The 18,014-nt window shown below is 40.7% G+C and overlaps 1 protein-coding gene across 1 annotated transcript in view; it reads left to right on the top strand.

Moving 5' to 3' along the window:
* The window catches only part of thbs4b (thrombospondin 4b), a 34,963-nt gene extending 22,321 nt beyond the window's left edge, over positions 1-12,642 (top strand). The window contains exons 8-22 of the mRNA XM_026173477.1: positions 1,107-1,244; positions 2,445-2,522; positions 2,617-2,769; positions 2,846-2,950; positions 3,040-3,147; positions 5,811-5,970; positions 6,853-6,971; positions 7,437-7,489; positions 7,582-7,775; positions 9,789-9,967; positions 10,584-10,632; positions 10,734-10,930; positions 11,041-11,213; positions 11,394-11,533; positions 11,860-12,642. Of these exons, the coding sequence (XP_026029262.1) occupies positions 1,107-1,244; positions 2,445-2,522; positions 2,617-2,769; positions 2,846-2,950; positions 3,040-3,147; positions 5,811-5,970; positions 6,853-6,971; positions 7,437-7,489; positions 7,582-7,775; positions 9,789-9,967; positions 10,584-10,632; positions 10,734-10,930; positions 11,041-11,213; positions 11,394-11,533; positions 11,860-11,918 (1,905 nt within the window). The 3' untranslated portion in view covers positions 11,919-12,642. The remainder of the gene's footprint in view (positions 1-1,106; positions 1,245-2,444; positions 2,523-2,616; positions 2,770-2,845; positions 2,951-3,039; positions 3,148-5,810; positions 5,971-6,852; positions 6,972-7,436; positions 7,490-7,581; positions 7,776-9,788; positions 9,968-10,583; positions 10,633-10,733; positions 10,931-11,040; positions 11,214-11,393; positions 11,534-11,859) is intronic.
* Positions 12,643-18,014: the final 5,372 nt, after the last annotated feature.

Below are 18,014 nucleotides of genomic sequence, written 5' to 3'. Positions count from 1 at the left end.
TGATGAGCTATTTACATATTACATCATTGTCCCTTTAAAGACCCAATATTGCTTTTTTTGGACCTCATAAAACACATTGTTGTCAAGTGGACAATGTCTCCAGAAAACACAATAGAGTCTGGTTGGTGTGTATCAGTGTATCTAGACTTCTATAGGGAGTGTATGAGGTCTGAAGTGACCCAAATTTTTTTCAGATTTTTTCGAACACTTTAACCTCGCTCCCTTGGCTCTAAGTCCTTTCAAAAGGGTAGTCCACTTAAACCACCACCGGGCGGATTGACGTAGTATAGTCCCGCCATACCACATAGACCCGTATGTGTGTGTGTGTGTGTGTGTGTGTGTGTGTGTGTGTGTGTGTGTGTGTGTGTGTGCGCGCGCGTGTGTGTGTGTGCGTCTTGCCATGCTTCTGTCCTCATGACAATCAATATAAATTTACGACCTGTGGTGTAAGGGCAAACTGTCGACATCCTTTCGAGTATTTTATGGCTACTACTTGGGCTGCTGGTTTATGAGATTATAGCTAGGGTAAAGACAGATAAATGTTTTGAGTGTATCTATTTGGCATAGCAGCAAGTTCATATTAGTGGTTTTGGATCCCGATGAGAAACAGTGTGAATTAACAGGCTGCGATTAAGGAGTACACTCAAATACACCTTGATGTCACTGAATAATGGTGGCTCCAGAATTGATCCATAAATGACTTTTTTGACGATCTGTTTATAGGTGAAAGAAATGCATCTCACTGTATTTTTCACCATTTTCAGCATATACAGACTGAATGGCAGTGGGTCCATTAAACTGGAACATGAGAAGCAAAGATATTTCACACAGACTAATGTTCTATAATTTAGACTATGACCAAAAAAAGCAGGTAAAGGTAGAACTTTCTAAAACAAGATGGAGAACCTTATAAGGATGGCAATACAAGATTGCGTGTTTGCCTGTCTGTCTTTTCTGTTTGCACTGACCTCTTTTCTGAGGACTGGGCCCTTCAGCATTCTCTTTCTTGCATGAGCAATGTCATCAGACCTAAAAGCTTTTGGGGAGAAGCCCTTTGAGAACCACATACATTTTGCAGCTCAACAGAGTTCATGTCCTTTCTGCAGTGTCAGTTTAACCCCTGCTTTCCTGGAGTGCGCTGCGTCAACACTGCCCCAGGCTTCCGCTGTGACGCCTGTCCGCTGGGCTACACCGGCCTGCCAGTGGAGGGTGTGGGCATAGTGTACGCTCAGACCAATAAACAGGTAAGACAGTGGATGCATCATGAAGGAAACAGAATATTATTATCAGTGTATATCAAAAAAGACACACACACATACACAAAAATGGACTTAAATGTAGTCTGAATCCAGCAGCAGATTGCAATATGTTGTTGATCTTACCATAAAATTATTTATTTAAGCATTTAAACAATAAAGGAGGGTTCTCACTTTAAAAGAGCAAAAAAGTTCAATCAATAAATGTGCCAACACAAGTGACTTTTACTTTAGGTGTTTAAAAAAGTTTGCACAAACCTATGGGGGTTTTCACTGGAGTCCAGTCAGCCAGTAGATCACGTCTGTCAAGCTCATTAGATATCATGTGCTGCATAGAACCCACTTTGACCTCAAGAGGGCCGGGCCATTGAATCCTTGAGATATCTTAATATAAGGAAAAGGGCAATTTCAGTGGTAAATCTCAGTTTTTCTACCTGAAATGCAGCTGTAGTGAATGAAAGAAATCTATTGGCACAAGTAATTGTTTATTAATTACTTAATTACTTTAGTGTTGTGTAAATGGCCACGGGCACGGTCTTTATCAGTAGGAAAAATTGCATTACTTTTACAAATGAGTTAAAACTCCAGAGTTTTACCCAACTTCACTTTTTTCCAACACCATACAGTGGGTCGGTTTGTCTTCTCCGGGCCAATTCTGGCCCCTGTGCCTTATGTTTGACAAACTTGGTCGAGAGCAATGAAGACACCAAATTTAAAACATGAAGAAAACATAACTTTTCCACCTCGTTGGACTGCTTTCATTATCTCCATCATGTCACACAGGATTAGCCACACTAAATGTTTATCTTGATGCACCAGATCCTGATTGGCGGGAACAGATGGATATCGTTTTTTCAATATGCTGATTTACGTTCTACTTCCATGCTTATTTATTGCTCCGAATTTGTAAATATGACCTGCAGTCTGCAGCGTGTTATTTACCCTTTTAATGCATTTTAGATTCCTACAAAATAAACACCTAAAATACCCGGTGTGCATAAATTACTCCCACTTTAATTTGTGCTCTAATACTGTAAGTATTATAAAGCACAGCTTCAGCTGTTTCGGGGCTTTAGAGGATTTATATGGCATCCTTTGTTTTGTTTTGGGGCGTATTTTTTACACTTATTTTTGGAGCAATTAAATCTGAACAAGTTGTTACAGTCTGCTCATTTTTTTACAATCCAGGTCTGCGATGACATCGATGAATGCAAAGGACCTGACAATGGAGGCTGTACTGCAAACTCGAACTGCCACAACTCTGCGGTAAGAACACCGTTGATGTATTGTATGACCATTACTACAGGTCTTTATTGCTACTCAAAGATGCTCATGTGCAGTTGTGATAATTCCCGCTCAGGGCTCCTATCACTGTGGTAGCTGTAAGTCAGGATTCACAGGAGATCAGGTGAAGGGCTGTAAGCCGGAGATCAGCTGTGGCAACAGCCTGACCAACCCCTGTGATGTCAACGCTCAGTGTATTGTAGAAAGAGACGGATCCATCTCTTGTCAGGTAATATTCTTCATCACTCAAATGCTTATGTGCAGTATATGAATGAGTTTGTAAGAAGCTTCATTTGTCTTGTCAGTGTGGAATTGGCTGGGCTGGAAATGGATACCTGTGTGGAAAGGATACGGACATTGATGGATATCCAGATGAGAAACTCAAATGCAAAGATCCAAACTGCAGAAAGGTAACCATGGTGCAAGTTGTCAAGATTAGCAGCTTTGCTGTGGCAGGTATATCTTTATTTAATCATCATACTGTCACATGTCTTTGCAGGATAACTGTGTCTTTGTTCCTAACTCTGGTCAAGAGGATGCCGACAGAGATGGTTATGGAGATGCCTGTGATGAAGATGCAGATGGCGATGGTATTCCAAACGAACAGGTCGGTGGCTATCTCGCAACAAATGCCTCTAAAACATATTATACCTAAAGATTCTCATTTTTGTTTGTCTTGCTAATTTTCCTAGATTGATTAAGCTTGTAAAAGTACTAATACCTCCTATGTGTATGTGCACTAAAATGACTGCTGCTCCTGGCAGACGGTTATTTTACGACTGTAAAGTGGGCAAAGGGGCTAGCCTAGCTCTGTCCAAAGATTACAAAATCCACTTGCCGCTGTTTTCCAAATTCACCTATTAACATATCATATCCACAGACACCACATTTATGCACAGAAATGTGGATGTAGCAACTTTGAGGTCACCCACTGGCTACCTTTACAAAGCCACAAGTTTGGTGTGGATACAACCATTTGCTGACATCAGGGGAATCGCTTGCTATTTAGATTAGCAAGATGCATTGGGATGCTAATGCTGGCTTACGAAAAAGACTTAAAGCAAATTAAACTGCCTGGAGAAACTGAACATCCGATATTTAGAGTGTGTTTAATTACCATCAAACAAAGCCAAAATCCTTTATAAAGTATACCTTTAACTCTTAAAGAGGAACTGCAAATTTTTATACTTAAGGGACAAAAGTTGCTGTTTGCTATGTGCAGAAATATGAGCCAAGTGGCACTGAATTCCCCCTCACCCCAAACTACAGGGAGTGCAGAATTATTAGGCAAGTTGTATTTTTGAGGAATAATTTTATTATTGAACAACAACCATGTTCTCAATGAACCCAAAAAACTCATTAATATCAAAGCTGAATGTTTTTGGAAGTAGTTTTTAGTTTGTTTTTAGTTTTCGCTATTTTAGGGGGATATCTGTGTGTGCAGGTGACTATTACTGTGCATAATTATTAGGCAACTTAACAAAAAACAAATATATACCCATTTCAATTATTTATTTTTACCAGTGAAAACAATATAACATCTCCACATTCACAAATATACATTTCTGACATTCAAAAACAAAACAAAAACAAATCAGCGACCAATATAGCCACCTTTCTTTGCAAGGACACTCAAAAGCCTGCCATCCATGGATTCTGTCAGTGTTTTGATCTGTTCACCATCAACATTGCGTGCAGCAGCAACCACAGCCTCCCAGACACTGTTCAGAGAGGTGTACTGTTTTCCCTCCTTGTAAATCTCACATTTGATGATGGACCACAGGTTCTCAATGGGGTTCAGATCAGGTGAACAAGGAGGCCATGTCATTAGTTTTTCTTCTTTTATACCCTTTCTTGCCAGCCACGCTGTGGAGTACTTGGACGCGTGTGATGGAGCATTGTCCTGCATGAAAATCATGTTTTTCTTGAAGGATGCAGACTTCTTCCTGTACCACTGCTTGAAGAAGGTGTCTTCCAGAAACTGGCAGTAGGACTGGGAGTTGAGCTTGACTCCATCCTCAACCTGAAAAGGCCCCACAAGCTCATCTTTGATGATACCAGCCCAAACCAGTACTCCACCTCCACCTTGCTGGCGTCTGAGTCGGACTGGAGCTCTCTGCCCTTTACCAATCCAGCCACGGGCCCATCCATCTGGCCCATCAAGACTCACTCTCATTTCATCAGTCCATAAAACCTTAGAAAAATCAGTCTTGAGATATTTCTTGGCCCAGTCTTGACGTTTCAGCTTGTGTGTCTTGTTCAGTGGTGGTCGTCTTTCAGCCTTTCTTACCTTGGCCATGTCTCTGAGTATTGCACACCTTGTGCTTTTGGGCTCTCCAGTGATGTTGCAGCTCTGAAATATGGCCAAACTGGTGGCAAGTGGCATCTTGGCAGCTGCACGCTTGACTTTTCTCAGTTCATGGGCAGTTATTTTGCGCCTTGGTTTTTCCACACACTTCTTGCGACCCTGTTGACTATTTTGAATGAAACGCTTGATTGTTCGATGATCACGCTTCAGAAGCTTTGCAATTTTGAGACTGCTGCATCCCTCTGCAAGATATCTCACTATTTTTGACTTTTCTGAGCCTGTCAAGTCCTTCTTTTGACCCATTTTGCCAAAGGAAAGGACGTTGCCTAATAATTATGCACACCTGATATAGGGTGTTGATGTCATTAGACCACACCCCTTCTCATTACAGCGATGCACATCACCTAATATGCTTAATTGGTAGTAGGCTTTCGAGCCTATACAGCTTGGAGTAAGACAACATGCATGAAGAGGATGAAGTGGACAAAATACTCATTTGCCTAATAATTCTGCACTCCCTGTAGTACATGTCCATGCTAGGTTATTGTTTTTGGCTTTTTTCTGCTGTTGGCAAAATTACATGCTTAATGACACTGAGAAAAGTTAAAAGTGTGGGCAGTAGATGTCATTTATATGACCAAAAACTGTTTTGTTTTTAGTTCACTTCCAGGTTGTTGCAAAGCAACATGATGATTTTAACTGATATCCCTAACAATACGAATCGGGGGCTAAGATGTACCTATGTGCTAAGTTTGGCTACTCCTAATCATGTTGACAGTACAGGCAGCCAAAGAAACAAACAAAAGATTTCATCTTTTATAATAAGATGCACAGTGATATCAATCTCATAAAAATCGAAAAGGTTTCAGCCCTGAAGCATACAGAGGCTTACGCTTTACCCACCATATTACCCACTCACATGACTCATAAATGAATATGTGCACACGCTCCTTCTTCATCAGGACAACTGCAGGTTAAAAGCCAATGTGGACCAGAGGAACAGCGACAAGGACAGCCACGGCGACGCCTGTGATAACTGCCGCCTGGTGGAGAACCCCGACCAGAGGGACACTGACGGTGATGGCAAAGGGGACGCCTGTGATGATGACATGGATGGAGATGGTGAGGAGAGAAATGACATCACTGATGCTGACGCTCTTGTTATATAATCAACATCACTGGAGGCTTTTGCTGTTATGACTTCTTACCCTGCACTCCCTTTTATGATTCCACTGCTGTGGTCTCGTAGTGAATTACTCACAAGGATGCATGCAACTTTTATAGTTAGTTACAGATCCCTTTGTTGTTTAAATGCATCACTTTATATTAGGATAGATTTTGTATGCCAGCTCAGGCTGAATAAACAACACCGTAAAGAAAAAAATAAATGATGAAAGCCGATAGCAGGCTGACCCCAAAGCGAGTACAACCTTTGATCACTCAGCAGCGATTATACCTCATGAAGCCCCCACAGGACAAGAAGATAGTTCTTCCTTCCACTGCTGCTGCTTGACCTTTATGCATTAGTAGTGCTGCTACTGCCTCCCTGTGATGAAGTAAAATACCATCTGAATGCAGGTTCTCCGGAACAACATAGAAAATGCAACAGTGCACCCTAGTGGTGATATTAGAAAGATCAGCTTATAAAATCATTTCTTTAGTGAGACAGCAGCATAAACCTATTGCTCGTGTTTCATGATAAAGATGACTCTGTCAGTAATACAGCTTGCTTTCCACAGGTATGCTGCTGTGATTATATTACAAAGAATACTGCTGATTATTTCCTGGAAAATAGTGGCCCAAACTCATATCTGTCTTTTAAAGCAAGGTATTCAGTCCACTGCCGCAGAAAGCAAACAAATGCACATCTTTACAGCTGACATGCAGGATTTACAGTCTTGACTTAACTGACTGCTCATCAAATTCTTTGCACATTTATATATTTTATAAACCCACTTGGTGGCAGTTTGAGTGTTAAATGAGTGTCACCTGATCGATGTGCAGGTCTGAAGAACTTCCTGGATAATTGCCAGCGTGTCCAGAACAGAGACCAGCTGGACCGGGATGGAGACGGGGTGGGAGACGCTTGTGACAGCTGCCCCGACATCCCCAACCCAAATCAGGTCAGTCATACAGGTGGATGTATGGCGGTCATGTAAATTAACTAAATACACTGACATAAGGATAGTTTATTTGATTTTGCTCGTAGTATTTAGTGTTTGATTCACTAGATTTATCTAACCACTATAGTTATGAGTGAGATATGAGATTTCAAATTCAACATCTTATGAAATACAAAAATATACTATCAACACACTGTTGAAGTGCTTCAAACATTCTGTGCTCCGTAAAAAAACACTAACAGTTTCTTTGAAATAAAAGGAAAAATTATCTAATGATCAGAGAAAAGTCAGATAAATGCAGTTTGTTCTATAGTTTGCAGTTCTAATATGTCATTCAAAAGGTCCATATTACTGCTGAACGAAGCTGTTTGCACTGTGCATTTACCTTTACAAAAATAAGATCTTAACTGCAGGATTAAAGTTGTATTTTCACACTTGTCTCATTGCTGTCTGCTCTCTCTTCAGTCTGATGTTGATAATGACTTGGTTGGGGATTCCTGTGATACAAACCAAGACAGGTGATAACACTATCTTGATATCTACAGTACCAGTATAGCTTTTATTCATTTATTTCAATTTAACTCATGTCACTGCGTCGCTTCCTGTGTAGTGATGGCGATGGTCACCAGGATACCAAGGATAACTGCCCACTCGTGATCAATAGCTCTCAGCTGGACACTGACAAAGACGGGCTGGGTGACGAATGCGATGACGATGATGACAACGACGGGATACCGGATGTTTTACCACCGGGTCCAGACAACTGCCGGCTGGTACCAAATCCTGATCAGATTGATGATAACAGTGAGTTTCAGATTGTCCCCTGATAATTAAAAAAAATGAGTTTGTAGGGATGTTCAGTTGTTTTTGTTGAGACGTTTGGCTAAAAAGCAGATTGATGCTGAAAGATTAATGGTCATAATTTCGGGAGAACGTCTCTCTTCCCCCTGCACTGTTACTGACATTATTTATTTCACACCCACGCGGATCAAACAGTAGCAACCTTGGGAAGATTAAGTGGCAATTTTTGTGAGGAGAAAAAAAAAGCGCAATTTTTGCGAGCCTAAACTCATTCGCCAATTTTATGACTCGCTGTGACATTACTTGTGTGAAAATGGATTCTGAAACTAATGGGAGTGGAGTGTCAATTCAGTTAACAGACCATTACTTACATTATTACAACACACAACTTTTTCTTGTGTAGCCAGTTGTGGTAGTAGCACAGTTTTAATAGCCTAACAAAACTCAAAAGTCAGATATTTGCTTTTATTTAATAATCAGTGCCCTTTTAAATGTCATGTGTCCAAAGCTGTACTGTTAGACAAATGTATTTTTGCCAGCTAATATGTAGCATCTAGACCTATGAATTAAGAAATGGTATTGCTCCCTTTGATTTAGATTCGGTTTTCTTTTGAAGTTTATCGCACAGAGGGTTTTGTTTTTTGTAACTGCCATCCAGGGCTATTGCTGTCCCCTGTTGAGCAGAGACCAGAAAGCACGTAGCCTGTGTCGTGATTAAGGTTTCTTTCGTTTGTGTGTCGTCTGGTGGTTAGTTGCTGTTTGCTCCACACAACAAAGTGATTCATTCTTTCTGCCCTCACAGATTTTGTTTCCCCCTCGCTGTCATTCAGGGGCCTTTGATGTGTGGCACTCTCATAATTCCCACCAACTACATAAAAGCAAAGTGGTTCCCTTTGACATTGTAATCTTTTTTCTAGATTTCTACTCAATCGTGCACTCTGTGAGCCTGTACAAACTACTGTTACTGAAAGGTAGCAGTCCATTCGTAACATTATGTGTGGTTCAACATTACAGAATAATGTATGGTTATCACAAAATCCCAGTTGCAAACGTGGACGGCTTATGTTTGTGTCTCGGTACAGCATTTAGGAAGAATCAGACACATTCAGAGCTGATTTTGACTTATTAAAGACTCAGCGAGAAGCCATATCAGTATATGTCTGTCATACTGGAGGGTGTGGACTGCAGTGAGCTTCACTAAAAGGTCTTAATTTTTCAGCAATTTTTTAAAAACTGTGTGACAACATTTAGTGCATCAATTCATCCATTTTCATGTGCTTATCTGGGACCGGGTTGCAGGGGCAACAGCCTATTCGGAGCAACCCAGTCCTCCCTCTCCCCAGCCACCTCCTACAGCTTATCCAGGGGCAAACTGAGGTGTTCCCAGGCCAGCCAAAAAATATAATCACTCCAGCGTGTCCCCGTGATCTTTCACGGGGCCTTCTCCCTGGTGGTGCCCAAGAGACATCCTTGTCAGATACTAAAACCTTTCAGTGTTTAGTAGTGGCTCCACTCTGAGTCCTTGCTTGAATGAATGAATGAATGAATGAATTACTAGCCCCATCTCAGGTGCCCCTCAGAGAAAGCTCATTCTTGTCAGTCATTATCCATTCAGATTCAGGAAAGGAGAGAAGTTAATGGACCAGGTCACCCTACCCGGGGCAGGGTTACCGTAGCCCCACCCTGGACCCTGGCCTGTGGAGGGAGCTTGAAGGAGAGTGGCTGGTGGCTGGCCCTTAGCTCACATGGATTAAGCATAGGCCTGCCCTCCACCACCCACAGGAGTCACTAAAGGGGTCGGGTGAAACGCATCGAGCAGAGGCCCTGGCGGTCTATCCCCGGCTATCAAGGCTGGCTATTGTGTAGTGACAAAGTACAGTACTTGAGATCATTTATCCAATGAGGTTGCACAGCTTCTGAGATATTTTGATCATACACTATTGTGTTTCCAAAGTAAATTAAAGATTTGAAACTACTCATGCACCAAATTTTTAACTGTACTTTTTAACTTTTCAGGTGACGGTGTTGGAGATATTTGTGAGTCTGACTTTGACCAGGACAAAGTGATAGACAGGATTGATAATTGTCCTGAAAATGCCGAGATTACCTTGACTGACTTCAGGGCCTATCAGACTGTTGTGCTGGACCCCGAGGGCGATGCCCAGATTGACCCCAACTGGGTTGTTTTGAACCAGGTATGAACATTATTATCACTGATCATTCAAATTTATCCATCATAGGCAGATATTTTTATATACACATGCTTGACTTTACTTGACTTTTGTGATTTCCCCAAGTGTTTTGTTGTCCAGCTTTGCTGTTTTGGTTCACTCTTACCACTCTCCTTGAATAGATTTCTGGCCCAGCAGGCAGCCTTTTATTGCCAAAAAACTAAAAACCCACGCTACACTACATGTTGAGACACACTTAGTCGGTAGCTGATGAACGTGTTGGTGCATTTAGCAGCTAATGTTCAGCAGATGTTGCCCTCGGGAGCTGGAAGAACAGAAAAATTACGCTGAAAGCAGGGTGCTGATCTGTATTCAGTTTGTGGCCAGAAACTGAAAAAAAAATCAGAGCTGCTAAATGTGTATATAGGGCACTTGCCAGATCAACTTGAAAGGTCGTGTTGTTCACAGTGTGTTTAAAAAAAAGAAAAGAAAAAAAAGAGTCACGGCAGCTTTAATTCATGGCCTAAAAAAAGTACGTGTGCAAGCACATTTTAATAAACCTGAAATGCAAATACAAGCTTTTGAAATTAAAAGTTTCACGGTGCATCATTCATCATTAAAAACATCTCTTCCTTATCAGGGAATGGAAATCGTTCAGACCATGAATAGTGATCCTGGACTTGCTGTCGGTAAGGTGTATTTAGCTTTTTTACCTGAATATCACTTTTAGTGTTGTGTGCAAGAAACTACTCGTCGTATCTAATGCGCTAATTACTCTTTCTGATGTCAGGTTACACGGCTTTCAGCGGCGTGGACTTTGAGGGGACTTTTCACGTGAATACAGTCACTGATGATGACTACGCTGGCTTCATCTTTGGTTACCAGGACTCATCCTCCTTCTACGTGGTGATGTGGAAGCAGACTGAACAGACCTACTGGCAGGCAACCCCCTTCAGAGCCGTGGCCGAGCCCGGCATACAGCTGAAGGTGAGAGGGCGAGTCATCTCACTTTAGTTTTACTCACTCGACCTGTTTTACACATTCTTGTTTTCCTTCTGCTTCTACAATCGCCTTACTTGTCTCTGCTTCTGCGTTAGGCTGTGAAGTCTAGATCAGGCCCCGGCGAGCATTTGAGAAACTCACTGTGGCACACGGGAGACACCACCGACCAAGTGCGCCTGCTGTGGAAGGACCCGAGAAATGTGGGCTGGAAGGATAAGGTGTCCTATCGCTGGTACCTGCAGCACCGCCCACAGGTTGGATACATCAGGTATTATAAAATTCTTACGGCTTCCTAAATTTTCTTGCCAAGAGCAAGATGAGACGGTCAGCATTGTGTGTAGGTGCAAACTGTATGTTCAGCCATTGGAAAGCCAGGCTGGCTGTTTCTTAGTCTTAATAGTTGTAATTTAATAACTAAGGTAAAAATCCCTTGTTGTGCTTTGTACAGAGCCCGCTTTTACGAAGGAACTGAGCTGGTTGCAGACTCCGGCGTGACCATCGACACAACCATGAGAGGAGGACGACTTGGCGTGTTCTGTTTCTCGCAGGAAAACATTATCTGGTCCAATCTGAAATACCGCTGCAATGGTAAGGAAATCAAACATTGCAACATAATTTACAAATGGGATAACAATGCTAGAAAACTGTCAGTAGCTCCATCCTAATTTGGTGTTTAGTGCAGGTAATTAGCAGAAAACTATGCTAATATGCTGATCAACATTTTACTAAAGGGCTTTCTCAGCCTCACGGAATGTGCAGCATCTTGCTGCATGACCTCTGAGACTAGTTGTCTGCAACAGCTTCATATTCCATCTTGTTACATAAAGACTGCAGCTGTGAAGAGAATTAGTTTGACCTCACTGCATATGAGATTTTAAGCTTGTCTCATAACGCCTAACTTGTCACTTCCGCAGACACCATCCCGGAGGATTTCCAGGAGTTCAGCACTCAGCATGGCGTCGACTCGCTCTAAAGCCAACGCGGAAAAAAATACCACTGCAGAGCTACGAGGAATGCATCAGTGTGTACGTGCGAGTGTGTACGTGCGAGTGTGCGCACGTTTGTGTGTGCGTGTGTGGATGCCTGTGTCTGTCTTTTGATGTTTATGGCTTTTGTGCATACATGGCCACAATCTTTGTACTGTGTGTGTATTTTCTCATGCTGTCTCATTTCTCTTAAATGTCTCGAGCTGAGCTTTTAGGTTTAATGGATTTTATCAAATACATTGCAATATGCCCCCTTAGAAATCCTGCATATTTGATTTTTACCCTTTGGTATCTCTCTGTAAAACATAATCCTTTTCAAAGTTTCCTCATGCAAAAAGTTACAAACTGACATGCTGAAGAGTCTCTGGTGTAGATGTCAATGTGCATTTGATGCATTTGATCTCCTGCACAGTTATTTTAGTTATTTTACCCAAACTTCATTTTTTGCGTCCATATTCAGAAAATTCAAGTGTCTTTTATTTTGTCTTCTACTCTATACTCTTCTTCTCTTCCTCTTAGTGCCTTACTCGTGGTTAAATCATCTTGTAAGCTGAATCCTTACCAAAAAATGTAGCATAAGACACCATAGCGCTGCATACAGTTTTATTAGTTTTGTTTCCCCTATACTTGGAGTTGTTCTTTTATTATGATTTTTTCATAATAAATTCTACATTTTCCCAGGAAATAAAGTGAGATGTTATCATATAATAATTTTTACTACTACGCAGAAGTCATATTTGAACGCTTTTTGGGATATACAGTGCTTAGCAGATTTCTTAGACCACCTGTCATAAAAACCAAATAAAAAAACACGTCTTTACATTTATTGGCATGTAAGGAATTAAATTCACCTTTTTATACCCAACTTTAGCTGGTACATTTTCTTGTCAGAAATGGAAGTAAATAACTGTCAAAAGAAAAAGAAAAAAACAGGCTTTGCTGGGTTTTTTTCACCTTTTCTTGTATTTCAATCAATTTGAAAATTCATAGATAATAACAATAATTGTATTTTAGCATTTAAAATATAATTTCATCATTTGGATTAACCGGTAAAGAAATATAAAAATAATTTTGGTAATTTCCAGTACTATTAATATTGGACAGCTAGGTGGTGGGTCGTTGTGTTTGTGGGGTCAATTTTTTCTTTATGTTTTGTTTTTTATAATAGCTACCAGAAAATGGGCTGATCATGTTTCTGGTCTCGCTCACTCTAGAAGGCCAGTTTGGTTTTACATGGTTTTCTCTTTCTATTATTTGAACCTTGAGATTTTGATCATTTCACTTATATATATATATATATATATATATATATATATATATATATATATATATATATATATATATATATATATATATATATATATATATATATAGTCATGAACCTGGCCAAAATAAATTTTCATTATAATGTGTAGAAGTATTTTCTATGTAGCCCACTAATTACTTTGAGATAAAGATATGTTGTATACACATAAAGGACATTTTGCTGTTATTTGGTTTTGTTATTTTATAAGTTGTACTAGTCTGGATTGTTTGACCAGGTTCAAGAATCATACAGAATTTTTAACATTATATATTTTTTAAAAATCATGCGATGCGTGCATTCATTGCTTTTCAAGGATGGGCAATTAATTATCCCAAGGGGCTACATGTCAAACTGGGACTGTTATGAAAGCCCCACATCAATAAGCTTAATTCACTTCTATGTTATCTCTTTATTAGCTTATTGACTCCATGACCTCATGTGACCCCTTAGGAAAAATGAATTGCCCAACATTTACGCTGAAAGTGCTGTTTTGTTTTGATCAAAGGGTCCTAAAATGCCACTGCAGATCCCTCTGATGGAACATTTGTTAATTAAAGAATCAGGCAGACCACACGATGCTTCTGAATCTCACCAGTGGGAACTTTGCATTCACATGGAGGTAGAGCTGTTTTATGGTGAGCTGAGACCAGAATTTGGATAAGCTTTTATAAATTGGATTTGGAAAAAAATATGCAAATTCAGATACGGTGCCACACTTTTCATCGTGACAGGAATTTAAAATGCTGCAAATGGTGTTCAAGAGCAGCAATCGGGACCACCGCTTTTAAGACGCAGCAGCAATCTGCAAAACTGTGTGTGTGTGTGTGTGTGTGTGTGTGTGTGTGTGTGTGTGTGTGTGTGTGTGTGTGTGTGTGTGTGTGTGTAAACTCAAACAGTGAAAACAACACAAAGTAATAATGAAAAATCAGCACAGTGTTTTTGAAGATAATAGCCTTGTTGTCTGAAATACCTACAGACACATTCTTTGTTTGATGGCTGTTACAGAGAAAAGTTATTGATCAGTTTCCTTCTGATCGCCTGGCTTTTTGGTTTGCAGTTTGAAAACTTACTGTGGAATCGTGTTGAGTAGTTTCCATATTTGTTGCCTGTTTGAAAATTGCTATTGTAGCAGGGAGGAAAAGAGGTTACCAGCAGAGCTGAAGAGATCAAGGGGTTCAGTACAAGCTGCACAGCATAAAGACACCCGGGCTTTCATTGCTGAGAATTGTGACCGAAGATGTTGACGATAGAACAGTGGGAAGCTCTTTGGAAAATCGGCTTTGATCACTCCTTCAAAATGAATAAATAAGGCAGGTGGGGGAGAGGAAACTCCATGGCAAAGTGGCAGCCAGGTTTCGATTTCAGCTCGCACGTCTCTGCTGGAGTTGTCTCCACCTCAGGGGGCATGAGAGAATCATTCACTGATTTATATGGTGCACGGGGAGATGTTGACTTGTCTGTAATTTGTGATGAAGCAGAGAGCGGATGACAAAACCTGATAACATCAATGTCTGTGCTGTGCCACACAACAACTATTTAATGAACATACCGACAGAGGGGGGGTTCTTTGTAACTTAATTTTGTAACACAACAAACAAGAAGCTGATGCTGGTAACAAACCAAGAGTCTTTAACCGTGCTGGCAGCTCTGTGAGGCTGCACAGCCGTGCTTTGAACTAGTGTTGCTGTCACCTTGAGATGTCACCATCAGCTGAACATTAAAACTCTGGGGATCACTGAAGATGTTGGAAGACATTGGCCACAAATCGTTATCGTCCAAATGAGATGTAGACGCTGTGTTTCGTTGAATATAAGAGTAATTCTCCCTGATGAGGGGATCACCGACGTCTGATCGCTTATCCTCTGTAGAGCGTAGATCTGGAGGTATTCACCAAAGGTACGAGCTCTGAATATCAATACTGAGGCAGTTGCTTATAGCAGCGGAGCTCCCCTCTCTGGAGAACTGCTGTCAGCTCACCTTAAAGTTCTTTCATGATAAAATTCTGCAAACTTGCCATTAAAACCACAGAATATGGTCTGATGTTATCATAATCTCAAAGATTGAGGTGCTGCTCAGTTAGTAACCCTGTCGAGGTTAAAGAATATATTGAGCAATGGCTATGAATGTTAAATAAAAGATTAATGTAGGCACTATGATGTTGAAGTGAAGCCCTGCTTTCAAGCTTTGAATGTTCTGCATGTATGTATGTATACTGCGTATATAACAAAGAGCATCCATACTGTATGGGTGGATCCCACAGGCAAAAATTTGTCTGATAATTGCATCACAAAATGTGTAAAAATCTTTTTAGAGCATTTTTACTCATTCAAGTTTGCTGACTTGAAAGGAGGTGATGCAGTGCAGACAGCTAGTGGCCACTTATCTGTAAAAGTGGCCTTGCACTTTATGGTGAAAGCATTATTAAAGTTTAGTGGCTGAGTTTGAAGAAAATCCCCTGTGTAGTTGTCACAAAGGGCTAAAACAACTATAGAAAGAAATGTTGTTGTTTGTAAAGAGCTATTATTTCTGCTGTAATATTTCAAACTGTGGTTTTTGGCAGTTCCTGCATCTTATGTTTACTTCTAGACAGATGTTGTCATCAGGAAAAACTCATTTAAAGATGCTCAACCTCATTGTGGTCCAAGCAGCACAGCGGTATGATGGTTAGCAATGTTGATGATGGTCAAAACCACTGGCCAGCAAGGGTCTTTCTGTGTGGGGTGGTTGTATGGATTCACTCCAGGGACTCCTGGCTCACTCCCACAATCCAAAAGCATGCATTGGTTAGGTTAACTGGCACTTCTATTCAGTATTAGCCCTGCAATAGATTGGTGACCTGTCCAGGGTGCACTCTGCCTGCGCTGGATGAAGATGGATGCACAGAACGCGGTGGTCATAGAGGAAAGGTCAGGGAAACGCTGTCAGAGGTCTCTTCCTGTTTAATAGGGAGTTCTTCCTTCCCACAGTCACGAAGCGGGGCATTGAGGCTTTCTCTCTAATACTGCAGGGTAATTACCTTTCAATACAAAGACAACCTTTGTCGTCAACTGGCGCTATATAACCAAAACTTGGTTGAACTCCAGGCTTTATCTTCTTTTGACAATGTCTCTACAAACTCTTATACAATTCAACCTGTAGCTGCTATAACCTGTAGTGTGTACATAATCCAGTTAATGATCTGCATGAACAAGCACGCACTACAACAAAAACAGCAAAAAACACCCCCAAAAACCTTCAAAGGAAGAAAGTCCAGCTGGTTCCTTTTGCTTCCATCCTATTGGGCTTTTTACAGGGAACATGTAATGTTATACTAATAGAAGTATGGATATGCAATAGATTTCAGCAAGGAGTTAATTTTGAGTGTGAATAATTATGACTGATGGTGACTCATAGTACTACTAATAAAACTGAAGTCAGTTTATCACAGTTTATCATCTATCACTAGATGGGCTATAATAATCCAGGTGCTAGACCGCATCATTTAAAGGGTAGCCCAAGACACATTTCTCATCAGCCCTCTCAGTTGGCTCCTAACTGTGGTTAACCTCATCCTACAGAACACTGGAGCGCTCTGAATGGTCTTCTAGGTGTTCTAGTTCCCACTGGGTCTGGCTTCTTTGCTGGGACTAAAGAGACCCAATGGCTTCTACTTATCTGTAATAAACCTTCTTTGAGTTCATCGTGAAAATAGGGAGAGAAAAAACACCTTTTCCTCCAAACACAAAGTCATTATCACTGTCTTTTCCCCTTATATTCCCTGGGCCTACACTTCTGTTGACTTTTACATGTGTACTTTACACAGTTTCTCATTTAGCTGCATCTCACTAATTTTGGCTATATTTGTCACATTCAGCCCAGGGAGACCACGTCAGTGGGATTATATGCCTACAACGGAACATAGTGATGGCCATGTTCTCTGCCTAAAGACACTGGCACTGGTGGCTTTTCATGTCAAATGTTTTTATGTCCATGTTGCAGTAAGTGTTCTCCTCCAGAAATTAATTTGCTGCATCCTGTAAATGGGAAAGGCACCTTGTCAAATGTTAAAGACCAGTATAATAAGCTGCACTGTGAGCAGCTGATATACTCCGGTGCAATATGTTTGTCCTTGTTTTTTTCTGAGTGTCTAAATTACGATGGTTTAAATGCATCTACCATAAAGCACCCTCAAAAAACCCTCAAGGGAAAAAGGGGTCAATTACATGGTTGTTATTTTCAGCTAAGTACAGCAGCGTTCGGCAGTGTGCTGCATCATTTAGTTTCACTGTCAGCTGTAAATGTGGCTCTTTGGATTATACGATTGCTAGCAGAAAGAGGTGTGGAAGCCACGAACACTACCTTTAGCTTACGCTGTGACACTGAGACACATACTGATGAGCGAGTGAACATGACTTTACATTTTACCATTTAAAAAAACTTTAATTGGGGCAATAAATGACAGTATGTTGCATTGTAAAGGGAGTGTTTTCAGGACACAGCCATAACTCTACAGTGGCAGCAATAACATGATGATTAGTAAGTCTCAGTCCTTAATCTCAATTTACTGCAGACTGAAAAATATCAAAGTACTCGAGCCTTACTGTTTTTCTAAAGTCGTAATAGAGTGATTTAGAGGTTTTGGACAACATGTTTTTTAATTTTAGAGCAGCTTTGCCCATCAATTTTCCAGTGCAAATGAAAGCTCCTGCTGGCTGAATTTTTCAGCTTGTCAATTGGATGGTTAAAAATAATGGTCTCTGATGTGTTTGGTGAGCGCCTGACTTTTGCATAGAACTAC

This window comes from Astatotilapia calliptera, chromosome 7 (genome assembly GCF_900246225.1).
Source record: "Astatotilapia calliptera chromosome 7, fAstCal1.2, whole genome shotgun sequence".
Lineage (NCBI taxonomy): Eukaryota > Metazoa > Chordata > Actinopteri > Cichliformes > Cichlidae > Astatotilapia > Astatotilapia calliptera.
This window is presented reverse-complemented; position numbering and strand designations above follow the sequence as displayed.